Genomic DNA, 19,880 nt, shown 5'->3' with positions numbered 1-19,880 from the left:
GAGTTTGTCCAGAGGAAGGAGCACACTGGCCAAGTCCAGAGTCAGACCCAGATAGTCCAGCTTTTTGGATGGAACCAGAGCAGACTTCTGAAAATTCAGACTCCAGCCAAACTCCCACAGAGCTCGTATGGGGATTTCCAGGTTGTCCACCAAAGCAGTAGGAGACTCCGCTCGCAGAAGGAGGTTGTCCAAGTAGCCCAGTACCGCGATCCCCCATTGGCATAACAAAGGTAGCACTGGGGCAAAAACTTTTGTGAAGACCTAAAGAGCAGAGGCGAGACCGAAGGGTAAAGCCACAAACTGATAATGCTCCTCTCCCATGGCAAAGCGAAGGAAGCCCTGGTGACCGCCACATATTGGAATGTGAAGGTAGGCATCCTCGATGTCAATAGAGGCAAAGAAATTCCCCCGACGCAGGGATGCCACCACCGTGCGAATAGACTCCATGCTGAACTTTTGCACCCACACAAAGCAATTCAGCGCCTTGAGGTCCAGGATTCGACGCACCTTGCCTTCCTTCTTGGGAACTGTGAACAGGTTTGTACCCCCCAACGCAGTGTCCACCCCCCCCCCCCTACTGTAGATTTCTCTGCCCCCATCCCTGCACAGTAGAGTCCCCCCCCCAAAGTAGTGTCCTCTGCCCCCCTTAACATCACCCCCCCCACACCCACACTTTAGTGTCCTCTGTCCATTCCTCATCACAATGCCTCCCCCCCCCTCCTCACTGTAGTTAACCCAATGTCCCCTTCACATCATTTCTCTCTCTACCCATCCCCACATACACAGCACTGTGTAGGTAGCGCTTCCTACCTGCCAGTGTGTGTACAACAGAGGAGAGATTAGGAGACGGCATAGTGCAGGGTGGAATAGGGGGGGCAGGAGATGCTGGAGTTAACATTTCGTAACAAGCTAGGGATTGGTTGCTAGGACCGCCCAGCAACCAATAACTGAGGAAGCTCCTGCCCTGCATCCACTACTTCCTCCCGCTCTCTACTCTGCCGTGAGCGGGAGCGGCAGAGGCTTGGGGGAAAGCAGAGCTGTGGTCATGATCCACCTGTCAGGTCCCCGCAGTCGACCTTTTGATCGACAGCTTGCTGCCCCCCGCACTAAGGCAATGCCTTGGTTAAAAGCTGGAGGTCTGAGCATTTAGGTTGGGCTGTAGCTGACAGACCCCTGTTTTTAAGTAGCTGACTGGAGGTACCACCAAGCCAAGCCATTTCAAAACCAGTGACTGAGAAGTGCCATAACAACTGACCTGCTAGAGATGACATTTCTTTGAAGTTCTTGGCGATCAAAAGTGGCCAGTGCACAAAGTCCCCCATATACAGCGACATTATTGGAGGAAAGTAGCTGTGGAGAGGCAGAAGAAGATGTGATCACTACGAGGAGGCTTCCGCTTGTCTTTGTGTACATTGGTGAGACTGATTAGGATAGAAACTTACCTCTGGAAAGTCACAATGATCAAACGATGCCAGCAAGAAGCATTTCGCTGCCTGTTTGTATTTACGCGCAGCTAATTCTGCCAGGCCTGAAACCAGAAACAGTATTAGAGGGGATGTACAGTCTTTAAACGTTTTTTTAGACCTTAATGAAATAAATCCCCCTAGAACACACAATGACATCAATGTATTTTCTTGTTAAGTCACATGCCCATGAGGGCAGTCATATACATTATTATACTTTACAGCATGGTTTTGCTTTACTGCTCATTCTAACACTGAAAGTTCTTGAGCCAGTTCTCTCATTGGAAACAATGCACTCCCTGAGTAAATACTATATTTTAAAGGCTCTGTCATCTGGTAATTCAAGGCAAAGCGAGTGTCTCCTGATAGCCCCTTGTCACCTCCGTCCTGCAGTAGTGCACCCTGGGTAAGCCCTAGCATCAGATGGTGCCAGATCTTAACAAGGTGGTGACATCATGGCCCACCATATACATACCAATGTTCAAGTGTTGAAGACCGATGCATCGGCAAATGGGGGCGGACACATGCTCTGTCATACCCAGAAGCGACTCTACAATAGAGTAAGGGCTAAATAATAGGAAGCATAGGGCATAAATGGGTATCTTGCGGGGGACGGGGTTATCAGCTTACATCGTTACTTTGCACTGACACTTTGGGGTTAATTTATATCCCATTCAAACTTGTGCGACTTGTCACGCGACTTTGGACATCAAAGTCGCATGACGAGTCGTACCCCATGTTTTCCAATGATAACCATTCATCTATGTTGCAGCGACTTTAAAGCAGTCCATGCATTACTTTAGGCCGACTTTTATACAGCTTAAGGTCCATAGACTTCAATGTTAACCCTCAAAAGTTGCATGAAAATCGAATGTTTTACACGCAACAGTGGGTCAGACTTTGAAGAGGGATAACAAGTCACATCCAAGTTGCACCCATTCAAAGTTTGTCATAGTTGTACTCCAAAGTTGCATGACTTTGGAGTCCTAAAAGTGTAAATGAAGCCTTACTAAAAGTAGAGAGAGCAAAATCTAGTGCAGCTGGACATTGGTAGCCAATCAGCTTCTAACTTGCTTTGCCGGTTTATTTAAGCTTTTATAAAAAAAAAAAAAAAAAAAAAACTGGAAGCGGATTGGTTTCTATGCAGAGCTGCAAATGAAAGGAAAATGATAAATCGTTTTCAAAATTTTTTACAAAAAAATGTGAAAAGTGTGATGTGCATATGTATTCACCCCCTAAGTCAATACTTTGTAGAACCACCTTTTGAGGCAATTACAGCTGCAAGTCTTTTTGGGGATGTCTCTACCAGCTTTGCACATCTAGGAGTGAAATGTTTGCCCATTCTTCTTTGCTGCTTCTCTGATTAATGCTCTCTATGCCCGGCCAGATTTGTGGAGTGCATAACTAATAGTTGTCCTGTGGACAGATTCTCCCACCTGAGCTGTGGATCTCTGCAGCTCCTCCAGAGTTACCATGAGCCTCTTGGCTGCTTCTCTGACGAATGCTCTCCTTGCCCGGCCGGTCAGTTTAGGTGGACGGCCATGTCTTGGTAGGGTTGCAGTTGTGCCATACTCTTTCCATTTTTGGATGATGGATTGAAAAGCGCTCCGTGAGATGTTCAAAGCTTGGGATATTTTTTTTTTTTTTTTTAACCTAAACCTGCTTTACACTTCTCCACAACTTTATCCCTGACCTGTCTGGTGTGTTCCTTGGCCTTCATGCTGCTGTTTGTTCACTAAGGTTCTCTAACAACCCTCCGAGGGCTTAACAGAACAGCTGTATTTATACTGAGATTAAAAACCATTTGCTTACTGGGCACATATACCTCCTTCCTGCCCAGGCTAATTTTCAGCTTTTAGTGCCGTCACACATGAATGACAATTGCGCAGTCATGCTACACTATACCCATATTAAAATTCTATCTTTTTTTGGTGGTAATTAATCACCACTGGGTTTTTTATTTTTTGCTTAACAAGCAAAAAAAGACAGAAAAGTTTAAAAAAATAAATAAATAAAAATCTGTTTTCATAGTTTGTTATAAAATTTTCCAAACTGGTAATTTTTCTCCTTCAATGATGTGCACTGATGAGACGGCACTAATGGGCACTGATAGGGCAGCACTGGTGGGCACTGATAGGTAGCACTGGTAGGTGGCACTAATGATGAGGCACTGGTGGCCACTGGTTAGCAGCACTAGTGGGGACCGATGTCCCTCTTACAGAAGACGGTGATCGGCATTATTTTTTTCTACTCACGGTGAAAAAAAAAAAAAAAAAAAAGTAGATGACCGGCTTCTGTTTACATCACATGATCAGCTGTCATTGGCTGACAGCTGATCATGTGGTAAAGGGCCAAGATCGCTCCTTTACTCCGATCAGCCAAGTTCCAAAGACTCGGGGCGCGCGGGAAGCGTGAGAACGGGAGGAAGTCCACGTACGTCCTCCTGGCATTTTAGGCTTGCGCTGTAACTGTCTTTTTCGGCTATAGCACGGGCATGAAGTGGTAAATTACACACAGGTGGACTCCATTTACTAATTAGATGACTTCTGAAGGCAATTAATTCCACTAGATTTTAGTTAGGGGTATCAAAGGGGTATCAGGGGCTGAATACAAATGCATGCCACACTTTTCAGATACAGTATTTGTAAAACATTTAGAAAACCATTTATCATTTTCCTTCCACTTCACAATTATGTGCCACTTTATGGCGGTCTATCACATAAAATCCCAATAAAATACATTTACATTTTTTGGTTGTAATATGACAAAATTTTAATACTTTTTCAAGGCGCTGGCTTCATCTGCCCACACCTGAGATGGCAGCGCTGGAGAAGAAATTTTCAAGGTAAGTATTTCTTCTAAAAAGTAAGTGCGACCCGGGACAGTTCAGAGGCTATCCATTGTGGAATGTACTAGCCCTGACTGTCCCGGGGGTATTTTTATTAAAAAATCATGCCCGAGGCCAGAACTCCGCTTTAAGCATTGACAAAAAAACCTGGAGGCTGACTGGGTTCTCTGCAAAGTTGCACAAGACTTTGCATGCTCCAGTATTAGCAAATCATCCCCAGTGCAACTAAGCCCAAAATATGTGTTCACTGAAATCGTTTACTTTTAATTTTAATTTGCTTTCTCTAGAAGTGGCCTTTATGAACCCAACCCACACCCAGGTAAAGAAATGTGGTAGTGCTGAAGAGCCATCCAGTGGCTGAATGTGCTAAGGACAGTTTAAAGAATTGCAGATTTACAATCTTCATAGATAGGTACTGGATACAATATGCCAATATAAAATGAGCATTCTTTAAATGTGTAAAAAATAAATTGTACAAAATTATGCAAAAAGATTCAGGTGCATGTCATTATCAACCCTGACATTAAACTTCGTATCACTCAAAAGTAAAAAAAATAAATCTGGACAATCATACTATTAAAAATGATCCATCGTCTTCTGTACTTAGACAGAAACTTAGACAGAAAAACGCTGCTCCAGGTGATTCTCATAGGCTGTAATCAATAAAATCCTGCTAGGGTGTACACCTTGCCACTGCTGCAGATAAAATAGTGAAGAGAGTCGAGGAATGGCCGCACTACATGTAGGATGCAAACAAAATTTACTGATGTATAGAAAAAGAACTGTGTCAGATACAATGCAGGGGACAAAGGATGATGCGCTTCACACGACCAAGCGTGCTTTATTAAATGGTTTGATAAAGCACGCTTGTTCGCCTGAAACACGTCCTCCTTTGTCCCCTGCATTGCACCTGACACATCCAGTGTTTTTCTATACATCAATAAATTTTGTTTGCATCCTACGGGTAGTGCGGCCATTCCTCGACTCTCTTCACTTCTGTACTCACTCACTGAGCAATCCACTAGACCTGGAATATACAGCCACTGCAGAAATTGGAACTACTAACCTGCAGCACACTTTAACTTTGTAAGCACTGAGAGGGTCTGGCTGTCTCTTTCTCCCCGTTGCTGGAAAATAAATATATTTAAAAGTTATATTTTAATATTATGGAAACATTGCTGACATACTGGTATTAATAGATTATTGCTCATTACAATGCCTGCCTCAGTATAGTTTAAAATCAGTCAGGGCATACACAACAGGTCATTGGATCTAAGGCTTATTAGCTTACCAGAGTGATTATGGTGGTGGGAGGAAAACTGGAACCCTCAGAAGAGACCCACAAAATTCAGAGAAATTAAACTGACAGGGTTGACTGGTAGAAATGTAACTGAAGATTTTACAGATACCACAGTGAATTTAAATATGAACTAAAAGGCAAAACTTTTTATCATTTTGGCCTGTGCAAAGGAGGGCTATAACCCGTTATTTTGTCTTTTTTGCTATCTGGGGTATGGGCCATTGAGGAGACTTCCCATTCTGTTCAATGGCCAAAACAGGAAGTGAGGAAATACCTCCAAAATTAGGGAAATCCATGGTTGGCACCAGGATCATCAGAACTAGTGTCCCCAATTGGAAGTTTCCCCCTCTATTCCGATTCTGATGACAACCCTAAATTTGGAATTTTCTTTTGATTTCACTCACAGTCAAAAAATTAAACAGGAAAAAAAAAGTGGTTAGAACTTCCGTCTAGCAGCACTAGGGTTGTTGGTTCAAAACCCAACCATTGCACTACCTGCCTGGAGTTTGCATGTTCTCCCTATACCTGTGTTGGCTTCCTCCAGGCACACTAGTTTCCTCAAACATTTCAAAGACATGCTGGTAGGTTAATTGGCTCCTGTCTAATCTGGCCCTACTATGTGTATGTAGAAAGGTGAGTTAGGGACCTTAGACTGTAAGCTCCTTAAAGGCAAGGACCAATGAGAATGTACAATACAGATTTAAAGCGTTGCGTAAATTGATGGCGCTATAGGAGTACCTGTAATAAAAAAAAATAAAAATAAATCTACCTAACAAGAGGATAGACAGTAATAAATGGACAGGTATTCTAATCCCTCCCCACTTTATCCCCCCAAAAAAGTTTTGCCCTTAATTCTATTTTAATGCTCTGATGTTAATACCAGCTCAGATTTCAGGGTCAGACACATGAATCAAGCATCATATTTAGGTCAGTTCCAAAATAGAAGTGGGAGGAATTGTGTCCCATCTTTGGGGTCAGTGGGAGGAATAGTGCCCCATTATTGGCGTCACTGGGAGGAATAGTGCCCCATCATTGGTGTCAGTGGAAGGAATAGTGCTCCATTATTGGTGTCAGTGGGAGGAATAGTGCCCCATCATTGGTGTCAGTGGGAGGAATAATGTCCCATTATTGGTGTCACTGGGAGGAATAATGTCCCATTATTGGTGTCGCTGGGAGGAATAGTGCCCCATTATTGGTGTCACTGGGAGGAATAGTGCCCCATTATTGGTGTCACTGGGAGCAATAGTGCCCCATTATTGGTGTCACTGGGATTAAGTATTCCATCATTTATATCAGTCTGAGGAATTATGCCCCATTTTTGGTGTCAGTAGGAGAAAAAGTTTTCAATATTGGTTTCAGGGGAAGAAAAAGTGTCCCATGTTGGTGTCAGTGGAAGGAATTATGGTTCATCCCTGCTGTCAGTGCCTCATACCTGTGGGAGTAATAGTGCCCCAAGAGATCAAGAAATGTAATGAAAACTAATGTAATGTGTAAAGAAAAAAAAAAAAAAAGACCCTTAAGTTATATTTGGGTGTTATTTTTTTTAGTACTCGCCGATACCAATTACTGATACCTACTGCAAATTTTCTGTTTACACTTCAGCTGTCAGCAATGGTATAAAGACTTGAAAAGTTATTTTATAAATTTAATAAAATATATATTTTTTTAATTTTGCGTTTTTTTTTTATATGTGAAACTTATAAATATTTAGGTGTAAAAATATTATTTAACAAAGCAAACCAATGTTTTTTAATTAATAATAGTTTATAAAATAGAAGCAAATAAAAAAAAAAAAAAATCATCAGGAAAAGAATAATGAAATGGAGAAGGAGAATAAGGAGTTAATAAGGCTAATTAGAGTAAATCAAGGCTTAATAAGGGGTTTAACAGAGGAACAATTTAATAAAAAAATCAAAAACAAAAATACAAGGGGGCTTTTAACTGACTTCATTTACAGAACGAAGTTCATCCCTTTGATCTGTAAATGAACAGAAAGATACAATGTTTCTTTTTATCTCTCTTTCAGTGCCGGTTCACACTTCCGCGTGTGCGGTGATCGCATGTAATATCGGAGCGCACTGCTCCTTCATTACATACGATCGGATGTGCAGTGCGAATTCAGCCATACACTTTGTATGGCTAAATTCGCACTACACCCGCACAAAAGTCGCACATGAGGCATTTTTTCAGCCGCATCAGGATCGGATCGCACAGTGGTTCACACTTGTGCGATCCGATCCTGTGCGAGCTGTCAAATCGCACTGCAATATGCGATCAAACTGGGGGTGTCGTTAACATTTCATTGACACCCCCAGCATATCACATATGGCAGTGTGAACTGCCCGGGGTGCGTTTGCGATGCGGGAAAAGGCTGCGAATTCGCAGCCTTCCCGCATCGCACAAGTGTGACCCGGCACTCAGCAATGTTGTTGATAAACATTGCCAGCTGCTTTTTTTTCCTTTTTTTTTTTTTTGACGGCTGTGAGCAGGGAACTGCTCTGCACTTGTTACATGAATTGTGGAAATGCTGGATTAAGATCGTGTGGGAGGTTGAATTGAGATCACAATCGTTTAACGATTAATCGTGCAGCTCTACCACATGCATTGATGTCAAGACAAAATGAAAAAAATACATTAATTCTGGTATGTATATAGTACAAAGTGTACATTAAACTAATAAACGTAAACCAAGAAAAAAACAAAAGTAAAGTGCAGTACATAAGGTTGACTCTTTTTAACAATATTTTCGATATACAGTTTAGCGCCACAATTTTCCAGATGTTTATGCGATATAATGTATGTTTATGGTGGCAGCCCTATATGCTCATTGCATGAACAGGCTTCGCTTTATGCTGATCCTTAGATTGTAAGCTCTCAGGAGCAGGGCCCTCCTAGCCCTCTTGTCTTGAATGGTATTGTAACTGTGCAGTCTCCCTATATTTTGTAAAGCACTGTGCAAACTGTCGGTGTTATATAAATCCTGCATAATAATAATCAAACTCATAAGCTCTGTCTAATTGGAAATACTGTAGTAGGCTTTCTGTATCTCTTATGATGTCAAACACCCACAGTGCATTTGAAAGCCAGAGGCTGCGTCATCTTTGCCTCAGCTGCAAGCGACAAAAGAAAGAGATCATAAAAACATCTTAGTACTAGCAAGATAGAGATATAAATATTGTGTTATTTTGGTAATGCTGACTTGCCCTACTGATTAATGTCAAGTATATAGTTTTAAAAGATCAGCCCACTTTAAATACTGAAAGCCAAGATGCCTGCTGCTCGTGAAAAGATTCAACAATAGATCAAATTCAAAAGGCAGCAGGAGATGTGAAGATGAATGCAGGTACCATCAAATGGAATTGTCAAGTGGAATTTTAAAAGCTCTTACATTTTCCAGTTTGGAGTTTTATTAGGCCTCACAAATAAATTGGGGCCAATATTTTTAAAAATTGGTAAAAAAGAGAAAAAAAAAAAAAAAAAAAAACACGAGGCTTTGACTGTTTACTAGTTTCAATTGTGACTTTTCATTTTTTTTTCCTTGGGGCAGTTGAATTTTGGAAGGGATAGTGGCTTTGTGCAATGATGGGGAATTTAGAAATCAAAACACACTGGCATAACTTAATGTTTATATAAACCCTAACAATTATTTTTTCATTTTCTGCTCTCTTTTGGTCTGTTATATATACCATTGAAAGCATTTTGTTATATCTGTTTGATAGGTTCAAAAAGTATCTTTTGCACCTCTAAACCATTGTCCCTTTCTATTGATTTAGTTCTTTTACACATACAGTACCTCACAAAAGTGAGTACACCCCTCACATTTTTGTAAATATTTTATTGTATCTTTTCATGTGACAACACTGAAGAAATGACACTTTGCTACAATGTAAAGTAGTGAGTGTACAGCTTGTATAACAGTGTAAATTTACTGTCCCCTCAAAATAACTCAACACACAGACATTAACCACTTAAGCCCTGGAAGATTTTACCCCCTTCCTGACCAGGGGGTATTTTGCAATTCGGCACTGCGTGACTTTAACGGACAATTGCGCGGTCGTGCGACGCTGTACCTAAACAAATTTGACATCCTTTTTTCCCACAGAGCTTTCTTTTGGTGGTATTTGATCACCTGCGAGATTTTTTGATCACGCGCTATAAACAAAAAAAGAGCATCAATTTTGCAAAAATAACAATATTTTTTCAAATTTTTTTATATGAAATACCCCCCAAAAAAATGTAAAAATCAAAATTTTTTAACATTTTTGGCCGATTTGTTTTATGCTACATATGTTTGGTAAAAAAAAAAAAAAAAAAAAAAAAATCGCAAAAAGCGTATTTTGATTGGTTTGCGCAAAAGTTATCAAGTAATGGCGGCGATCTGCAATTTCTTTTAGTGGTACTGCGACATTGCAGCGGACAGATCGGACCCTTGACTGACATTTTTGACACTTTTGGGGTTACCAGTGACATTTCTACAGTAATCAGTGCTATACATATGCACTGTTACTGTAAAATGACATTGGTTGTGAAGGGGTTAACTTTATTTGAGAGGGAGGGGCTGTGTGTGTCCCTAGGGGCGTGATTCTTACTGTGATTGGCTGTGGCTTGAAGTGTCGGAACAGTGATCAACGGTCCTACATAGTAGAACTGTATGATCACTGTTCATACACGGGAGAATGACAGGCGGCTTGTTTACATCAGCCGCCTGCCTTTCTCCTGCTGTCACGGACGATCGCGAGTGCCCGGCGGACATCGGGTCCGCTGGGCACACGCGCGTCACTTTGCCTGTGAGGGGCTGACCTCCGCAGTATATGTACTCGCGGTGGGCAGCAAGTGGTTAATGTCTAAACTGCTGGCAACAAAAGTGAGTACACCCCTAAGTGAAAATGTCCAAATTGGGCCCAAGGTGTCAATATTTTGTGTTACCACGGTTAATTTCCTACGCTGCTTTAACCCTCTTGGGCATGTAGTTCACCAGAGCTTCACTGGAGTCCTCTTCCACTTCTCCATGACGACATCACGGAGCTGGTGGATGTTGGAGACCCTGCGCTCCTCCACCTTCCATTTGAGAAAGCCCCACAGATGCTCAATAAGGTTTAGGTCTGGAGACATGCTTGGTCAGTCCATCACCTTTACCCTCAGCTTGTTTAGCAAGGCAGTGGTCGTTTTGGAGGTGTGTTTGGAGTCGTTATGTTGGAATACTGCCCTGCGGCCCAGTCTCTGAAGGGAGGGGATCATGCTCTGCCTCAGTATGTCACAGTACATGTTGGCATTCATGGTTCCCTCAATGAACTGTAGCTTCCCAGTGACGGCAGCACTCATGCAGCCCCAGACCATGACACTCCCACCACCATGCTTGACTGTAGGCAAGACACACTTGTCTTTGTACCCCTCACCTGGTGGCTGCCACAGATGCTTGACACCATCTGAACCAAATAAATTTATCTTGGTCTCATCAGACCACAGGACATGGTTCCAGTAATCCATGCCCTTAGTCTGCTTGTCTTCAGCAAACTGTTTGTAGGCTTTCTTGTGCATCATCTTTAAAAGAGGCTTCCTTCTGGGACGACAACAATGCAGACCAATTTGATGCAGTGTGCGGCGTATGGTCTGAGCACTGACAGGCTGACCCCCCCACCCCTTCAACCTCTGCAGCAATGCAGGCAGCACTAATGTGTCTATTTCCTAAAGACAACCTCTGGGTATGATGCTGAGCACGGTGGAACCTGTCCTGTTAAATTGATGTATGGTCTTGGCCACCGTGCTGCAGCTCAATTTTAGGGTCCTGGCAAACTTCTTATAGCCTAGGCCATCTTTATGTACAGCAACAATTCTTTTTTTCAGATCCTCAGAGAGTTCTTTGCCATGAGGTGCCATGTTGAACTTCCAGTGACCAGTATGAGTGAGAGTGATAACACCAAATTTTATCACACCCACTCCCCATTCCCACCGGAGACCTTGTAACACTAAATGGGTCACATGACACCGGGGAGGGAAAATGGCTAATTGGGCCAAATTTGGACATTTTCACTTAGGGGTGTACTCACTTTTGTTGCCAGCGGTTTAGACATTAATGGCTGTGTGTTGAGTTATTTTGAGGGCACAGCAAATTTACACTGTTATACAAGCTGTACACTCACTACTTTACATTGTAGCAAAGTGTCATTTCTTCAGTGTTGTCACATGAAAAGATATAATAAAATATTTACAAAAATGTGAGCAGTGTACTCACTCTTGTGAGATACTGTAGGTGGAGAAAATAACTCTTGCTCACAAAATCATAACTGTTTTTAGCCATTAAACTGAATATAACCCCAAAAAAATTGAAGGCCTCTACACTTCGGAATATCCAAAGCATTTCAGAAAGCATGTTGGCTATCAAATAACAAGTCCATCAAACAGCGTAAAAGTAGGCTTCTGTATCCTAGTTGCAACCTCAATTGATAAAAACTTCCTCTTAGGTTTGTTATATACACATTTTTTTTTTTAGATCCTTTCTTCACGTTTTCTGTGTTTGTTGTTCTTTTTTTTTTTTTTTTTTTTTAAACTGTCTTTTCATTACTATTATACTTCACACAATGCTGTGTGGGAATCCTTAAAACCGATAGAGTTAAAATTATCCAAGATACCTTTCTTAACCTCCCTGGCGGTATGATTCTTTTGGATTTTAGGTGCTGAAAGCGGTACCATTATTTTGCATGTAATTCTTGTGAATGAGCAGCCCAAACCAACTGTATACATTTTATATATATATATATATATATATATATATATATATATATATATATATATATATAGTATACAGTTGGTTTGGGCTGCTCATTCACAAGAATTACATCTATCTATCTATATCTATATATCTATCTATCTATATCTATATATATCTATATATCTATATATATATATATATATATATATATATATATATATATACACACATACACACACATAAACAGTACAGTAAAACTGCAGGAAAGGGCACTGGGGGGCAAACGAATGTGATTTTTTTTTATTTTGAATGGTATCAGTGTGTTTGGCGTGTTTTTACATTTGAATTTGCCGCCGGTTCCACCCCCCTGCGAACGTCATGTCGCAGGAGACAGAAGCCGGGGCACGGAGACGATCAGGAGGAAGATCCGCCGCGAGACACATCGCTGGATCCCGGTGACAAGGTAAGTAACCTCTTTTACAGGATCCAGCGATGCTTCTGGCGCTACCCCGAGTGTGACTCGGGGTTACCGCTTTTGGCTCTGCAACCCCGAACCACGCTCGGGAATACCGCTAAGAAGGTTTACTACGTCATTAGCTGAATACTGATAACCGTCATAATCAGTACATTAGTACACAATACATACTAGTGTGACTGAAACAAGTAAGTGAACTACCTTACTCTAAGTAACAGATGTTCACTGCACTGCAGTGTAAATAATGTAATGTACCAAATGTGTGAGCCTTTGAATAAATGAAAAATGCATTAAAAAAAAAAAGCGAGGAAATACTTTTCACATCTATGTGCACTGGGTCTGAGAGGGACTTCCCTGCTGTCATTGCTGTGCATGAGAGCAAAGTTGACTACATGTATTAGGACAGAACAATTTACAGGCATACCCCATTTTAAGTACACTCACTTTACGTACACTCACGAGTACGGACACAGCCTGGTCAACTTGGCATGGCACTACTCCCAGTTTTTAACATTGGTGTCTATGGGAAATCTTGGTCAGCTTGACATGGCACTGCTCCCAAACCATAAGTGACAGGGATACCAAACTTAGGGAGCAATGTGAGGGGACCCAGGACTACAACATATCCCATTTGTGGCCAGCCAGCTTGCCTAGGAAATGAAAAAAGGTATTGCTTCACTTTAAGTACATTTTCGTTTTACATACATGCTCTGGTCCCATAAAAGCGGGGTATGCCTGTAACTCTGATCAGCACACAAACTGATCACCGAGTGCTTCCTAGTAAATGGGACTGCTGTGACAAAAGTAGCTGCCTGTCTATAGTAAACAAATGTATTCAAGCATTAAATAAGCTTAGCTTCACATACACTCTAAGTACACAGTCTCTATTTCTTCAGTAAATCATTGTCTTAAAGCCACTGAATCAGTGACAGCCAGCAACTAGTATTTTAAAGAGAAGTCAACAATAGCAGCAAATATATTTCCCTTCAAGCTATTGGTCTTTAAATTGGTTGTAAAGCCACTGGGTCATGATCACATATTCTCATCTATTTAATAACGTTATGTGCCCCACAGTATGCGTTTTATAAAAAATATGCCGATTTCTACCTTATTTCAGAGCGTCTTTCGGCGCTTACGTGACTGCTTGCCTCTCTTCTCTCCCAGTCTGACAGCTAAAATGGGAGGAGCTAGAGAACTCCCGCTGACATCAGGAAGGAGAGAGGCAAGCAGTCACGTGAGTGCCAGAAGGTGCTGTGAAATAAAGAACAATTCAGCATATTTTTTTTTTATAAAACACGTACTGTGGGGTACATACTGTTATTAAGCAGAGAGGATTATATAAATATAATGTCCTATATTTAGCAGCAGAAAGGGAAGGGGCGGGGAGTAAAGTGGCACTGTCACAAGCTGACAGGCAGGATGCCGGGGGGAGGAAGAGGACAGGGGAGAGCTGCGGGCTAACAAACACTTCAATACAGCTATGAGAGAAGAAGCAAGACACTTCATACAATGCATGCTGGGAAGCTTACCTCTGCAATTTCAGGCGTTGATTCTGCTTTACTGACATAGCTGAGAACGTGAGACCAGTTTTGGAGGTAGACACTGACCTATAGCAAGATAAAGCACATAAGATCAAAGTTCAGAACCTCTTCCTTTAGCAGAGATCACATGACCAAAGACCTAGCCATTGGAACAACTGACCAGACACTGTGGGATCCTTGAGTAGCAATTTTCCAAGGCATGTTAAAGTGGTATTTTTTTTAAAAAAACAGGCCTCTTGCAGGTTTATGCCATAATATGATATTATGCAGACCATACTAGCACATTATGACAGACTTACCTGTCTAAGAATGACTGCCAGCACTGGGCTGTCCATGCTCAAGCGCTTCTACCTTCTCCAGGTCCTCTTTCCGGGTTCGCTCAATTTGGCCATTTGAATGGCCGGGCTGCAACGATCTCACTGTTGCACATGCACGCGGTAGTCACTTCACCACGACACAGAGCGGGTGCCGTAAATTTATTCATAGCTGCTTACGCACAGCTCAAAGTACAGTACCCCTGACAGGCAGGGGGAAGCATTTATGACAAAAGGGACCATTAGAAGGACAAGTTTGGAAATTTTCTCCCAAACGAACGATAAACTGAAAGATTAATGTGTTTCTAGTTCAAACTGTTTGCACTAGATATGTGGAAAAAACAAACAAAAACTAATTTATGTCCATTGAACGATTTATTGGTCATTACATGACGGCACGATCGTGTGCTCGTTTGGGTTTGAACAATTTTTCGTATAGTGTACGGCCAGCATTAATCTGTGGCATTTAGAGTTTTTTTTCTCCATGCCTGATTTGGTGATACAATCATTTCTTTTGGAGCATTTTAAAATGTTTTTAAAACATTTTGTTTGGAATAAAACAAATGAAGTTTTATTTTTCTAGTGTGTTATTTCATTCCTGAGCACCTAAAAAGTCCTATTTATTTTTTTTGCCGTTTGTTACATTTTACTTTTGGATGTGGTGCCCTAATACATAGGGGTTGATTTACTAAAACTGGAGAGTGCAAAACCTGGTGCAGCTCTGCATAAAAACCAATCAGCTTCCAGGTTTTTGTTTTTTTGTCAAAGCTGGGATGAACCAACTGAAGTTAGAAGATGACTGGCTAACATACACAGCTGCACCATATTTTGCACTCTCCAGTTTTAGTAAATCAACCCATTATACCAATTTTTGAAAACACAGAAAGAGGTCAAAGTTTTACCTTGATAACATTCAAGCACATATTGATGACATGTTTAGCACTCGTGCAGTAGTCCCGGGCTCGAGAGTAGCATTTAAGAGCGTTGCTAAGATCTCCACAGTCCAGGTAATGATCTCCCAAATCATCATGACCCCTCCTGTAGAAAAATTATCAATGTGATTACATAGAGAAGTGACTAAAAAGCATACAATATAATCTCTTCATTTTCAGTGACGAAACGCATCAAGCTGACACTCATGTTGCCTAAGTTTGGACTCGCCCTGGAACGCATGCCGCTCTATTCACTTCCTGGAGCGGGACGGCTCTCAGTCGAAGTGCAGGTAACCAGGATTTGACAGCTGCGTATCACAGGAACACCGGGTCTTGTTGATGCTGCTAAGCATATTATGTCGGATGATGCCCATGGGGCAATTTTAAATTCTGTTATAATGTTTTTTAATAAAACTGGATCAACTTACTCTAATTACTACACTATGAGGAGTCTGTTTCTCTCTTTAGTCTGAGACCATCTTACAGGAATCTCCTTCTGAAGAGTGTCCGGAACAGGGGATCATAAAATTGGAGATCCTTTAATCTTTTTGTGATCTCTTGTTGACACATGGCAACAGAGATCTACCACCTCTGGTGAGTTTCCAATTCGTCTATAGTTTGAAGGTGTCTGGAGGGTCCCACCATCACTACTTTGCATTTACCTGCATGGTCTGAATATATTCTCATGGTTGTATTCACCTGACACATGGGATTAATTTGTTGGACTTTATATTGATTTTGGACTTTTATTGCCCTCATTGCACATAGCACTAAAAGCACTTTATATCTTTTTTTTAAATCAAACAAAAGTCTTTATTGAGAAAAATAAACACATTTACAAGGAACGTAAGTGCTTGTAGAAGAAAACAATATAAAGCAACAGCATGTCTTCGGAATACAGCGGGTCATATGCAACAACAAGGGTGGCAGGGTACAGTGCAACTGCACAGTCATGGCGGAGAAGGCTAGGGGAGACGGCCCCAGTACCCGTAGGGCAGGGGCAACACACCCAACATGCTTACAATTAGTCGTAGGTACCGATACTCTAGGGCAGGGGTGTCAAACTCAACTTCATCAAAGGGCCGCATAAGCAGTATGATTGCCCTCAAAGGGCCAGTTGGATCTGGGGTGCGCTACATACAGAGTGCAGAGTTCAGGAGTGCATTATGTACAGAGTTCAAGGTTTAGGGGTGCGTTACGCACAAGATGCAACCCAACCCCCCGAAGCTTTCTCGCATTTCTCCTACCAGGCCCGGCTCTTGTACCTACCTGCGGAGGCGGCTCTGCTTCGCCTTGCAAAGAGGTAGCTCTTTCACTCAGATTCTCGAGATCTGTCCCTGCCATGAGTGTATGCAGGGATCTGTTACTTCTGGGGGCCGCTGTGCTTTAAAGTGACAGCAGGGAGCAGAGGGCTAGAGCTGGAGGTGGTGGAATGGGGTTCCACCATGCTCCAACTGAAAAATAGGGTGCGAGGGCCACTTGACAAGGCCTGGAGGGCCAGATTCGGCCCGCGGGCCTTGTGTTTGACATGTGTGCTCTAGGGTAACATCGGCATAAATACCATACAAGGAAAACAATGTAATGGATCAAAGTGCAGTTCTAGACACACGTCTCTGGGGCCTGGACCCATCTATCCCAGATTTTGTTGTACTTGGATGGACAGCCGCGGTGAGTATATATCAGTTTCTTATAGGGTAAGGTATTATTGACTTCCCTGAGCCAATCATGGAAGGAAAGAGGGGGTGACTCGCATCCATTGTCGTGCGATACACTTCCTGGTGAGAAACAAAGTCTCATGCAGAAACTGGGTGGTGGAATTTATCCACACTTGCATCCGGAAAGATTCAGAGTAAGCAAGGCTTCGGGCCAGCGTTAAAGGAGAGCCCATGGTGTCATGGAGAAACCCCACCACCTGCTTCCAGAAGCCCTGCAATATGGGGCAACTCCAAAGAAGGTGGTAGAATGTAACCAACTCCCTCCCGCACACAGGGCATATATCAGCACTTTATATCTTTATATTTTCATTTGCACTATCTTATAGATGTATTTTTCATATATTGGCACAGGTGGGATTTGTTGTCTAAAAGCATAATATTTTTTACTATGTACCCCCTTTTTGCACACATGCACTTTAGTGGTTTGTAGTAGAATTTTGCGCTGCTTAAATTGCAGTTTTTTGCGATTTGTCAATTACTTAAAATCTCTTCATGCCCATTATTCAGAAGTTTTAAATCTGTGCCCACAAGAAATTCAACTTCACTATTCTGATTTCTTATTTCACCAAATCTTACTAGGAGTTTTATCCTTACCTAATACTTTCTTTAATTGAATTCCCTTTGTAATTCTTTAAATCAGTGTCAAGTTTCTCTAATTTCAGAAGTGCTTTTTTGCGAGTGGCCTCCACCCAGGCTGTGTCCAGAGGAGGGGGGTCCATCGAGCCCTCGGGCAAAGCATCCGGTGCATTCTGTACCTCTCTGCACAGAAGGAGATATAAAAGTTTGAGAGAGGGGATTCAGAGAGAACTAAGACAGAGTGGACAATGTTTTAAGAAAAAAAAGAAACATCAAAAGGGTATGGACACAGAAGAAAAACCATACATACAGGATTGGCAAGCAGACCCTTGGCTGCTGAATCATTACAAAATGTTATTAAAGTTATCACTTCACAATCCCAGGAAAAAGAGAATTTGCAGTCTGCTCATGGAGTGAAAGTGACGGTGCCTCCTGATAGCACACCTGACCTAGAAAGGTATACTCACCTATCTGCACTTCCTTGCTACCTCCTCACTTGTTCTAGCAAAGGGGGGATTCTGGGTATGGAAAAGTATGCAACTGTCCCCATGTGATGGAGATTACTCAGGGTGGACTCCTGCAGTGGCAAGGCAGTAAGTGTGGATCGTTGAGTATACCTTGCCGGGGGAGGTTTAGGTTGGCAGACACTGTCACTTTGCCCTTAAAGTGGAGTATGTATAAAAGGAGAGCACCACACAGGTTTAAGAAGTCTAGTGATAAATTATATTTGTCACAACACAAAAGAGCTAGCCAACACATTTAAGGAGCTCAACTTTCTTGATCATCAGCGCTGGGAAGTGAGATAACATAAGATATACATAGGTTGGGTATCTAATGCACGGTACACACATTTCATTTTTTTTTTTCTTCAACTCGCTGGGTTGAACTGAGAAATCACTGTGATAACACATGCAATGTTAGTGCAATGATTTCTCCTACTGTGCCTTTGTCTTCTAAAAGGGGGGACGCCCTGTGAGCGCGGATCAGATACTGGTTTTCCAGCATGTCCCTTCGGAAAAAGCCAGCCCTTAAACCGGCTTTTGTCAAAAAGACAGCTGTACACATGGTCCGAATGTCGACCAGTTCAGCAGAAACTGGCCGATATTCGCACTGTGTGTACCCAGCTCAAGATGCTGATCTATAAGAATTAGTGGTGCACCGAAATTTCGGCAACCAAAATTTTCGGACGAAAATGGGTTAAAGATGCCGAAATTAATGATGGCCGCCGCTGGCGCAGCGCAGTTTTCAAAAGTCCCGCCTCTGGCAAGCGGCCAGTGATGTTACTACTATGACTATGTGTATGAATGAACTAACACGACGGGCGGGCGAGCGGCCGATAATAGCTATAACTAAGTGAGCCCTTCACTTCCCTATCAGGCGGGTATCTCCGCTGACATGGAAGTGAAGGGCTCACTTAGTAATAGCTATAAGCGGCCGCTCGCCCGCCAGGTGTGTTAGTTCATTCATACACATAGTCATAGTAGTGACATCACCGGGAGGCAGGTATCAGCCAGAGGCGGTACATTTGAAAGGAAGGACACAGGAGGAGCGGAGAGTTTGCCTGCCTATGACATGGAGGATGGAGGTGCCAACAAGTAAGGAGATTGCAATCCAATCATAGGTGGGGGGGAGGGGGGGCTGAGGCAAGGTTACCAATGGTATTTGTATTATGCAGCATGAGGGGGTTAATGTATTGCCACTGCTGGTCACGGATGCATTAGTGACCGACCAGTGGCAGTTAATTAACCCCTTTGTGCTGCATTAGTGCAACCAGTATCAGTGAAACCAGTGTTAATTAACACTGACACTTGCCACTGGTCGGTCACTAATGCATCAGTGACCAGCAGTGGCAATACATTAACCCCCTCATCCTGCATAATACAAATACCATTGGTAATTAAATTAACCACTTGCCAACCCGTCACAGTACATAAACTGCGAAAGGGTGGCAGCTACAGGTGTACGTCGCTGCCCGTTTCTGGCGTATGCCCGTTCTATCTATTTTAA

The 19,880-nt window shown here is 42.3% G+C and overlaps 1 protein-coding gene across 2 annotated transcripts in view; it reads right to left on the bottom strand.

Annotated features, from left to right (window-relative positions):
* GPS1 (G protein pathway suppressor 1) overlaps positions 1 to 19,880 on the bottom strand; it is a 59,225-nt gene that overhangs the window by 18,616 nt on the left and 20,729 nt on the right. For both annotated transcript variants that reach the window (XM_082272943.1, XM_082272944.1), the window contains exons 4-9: positions 17,892 to 18,056; positions 15,553 to 15,688; positions 14,325 to 14,402; positions 5,378 to 5,438; positions 1,443 to 1,528; positions 1,256 to 1,350 (exon numbers count right to left, since the gene is read on the bottom strand). In XM_082272943.1, coding sequence (XP_082129069.1) covers positions 1,256 to 1,350; positions 1,443 to 1,528; positions 5,378 to 5,438; positions 14,325 to 14,402; positions 15,553 to 15,688; positions 17,892 to 18,056 — 621 coding nt within the window. The remainder of the gene's footprint in view (positions 1 to 1,255; positions 1,351 to 1,442; positions 1,529 to 5,377; positions 5,439 to 14,324; positions 14,403 to 15,552; positions 15,689 to 17,891; positions 18,057 to 19,880) is intronic.

Source organism: Pelophylax lessonae (assembly GCF_965119305.1).
Source record: "Pelophylax lessonae genome assembly, chromosome: 11".
Classification (NCBI taxonomy): domain Eukaryota; kingdom Metazoa; phylum Chordata; class Amphibia; order Anura; family Ranidae; genus Pelophylax; species Pelophylax lessonae.
The sequence above is the reverse complement of the archived record's forward strand: the minus strand, read 5'-3'. Positions and strand labels throughout refer to the sequence as shown.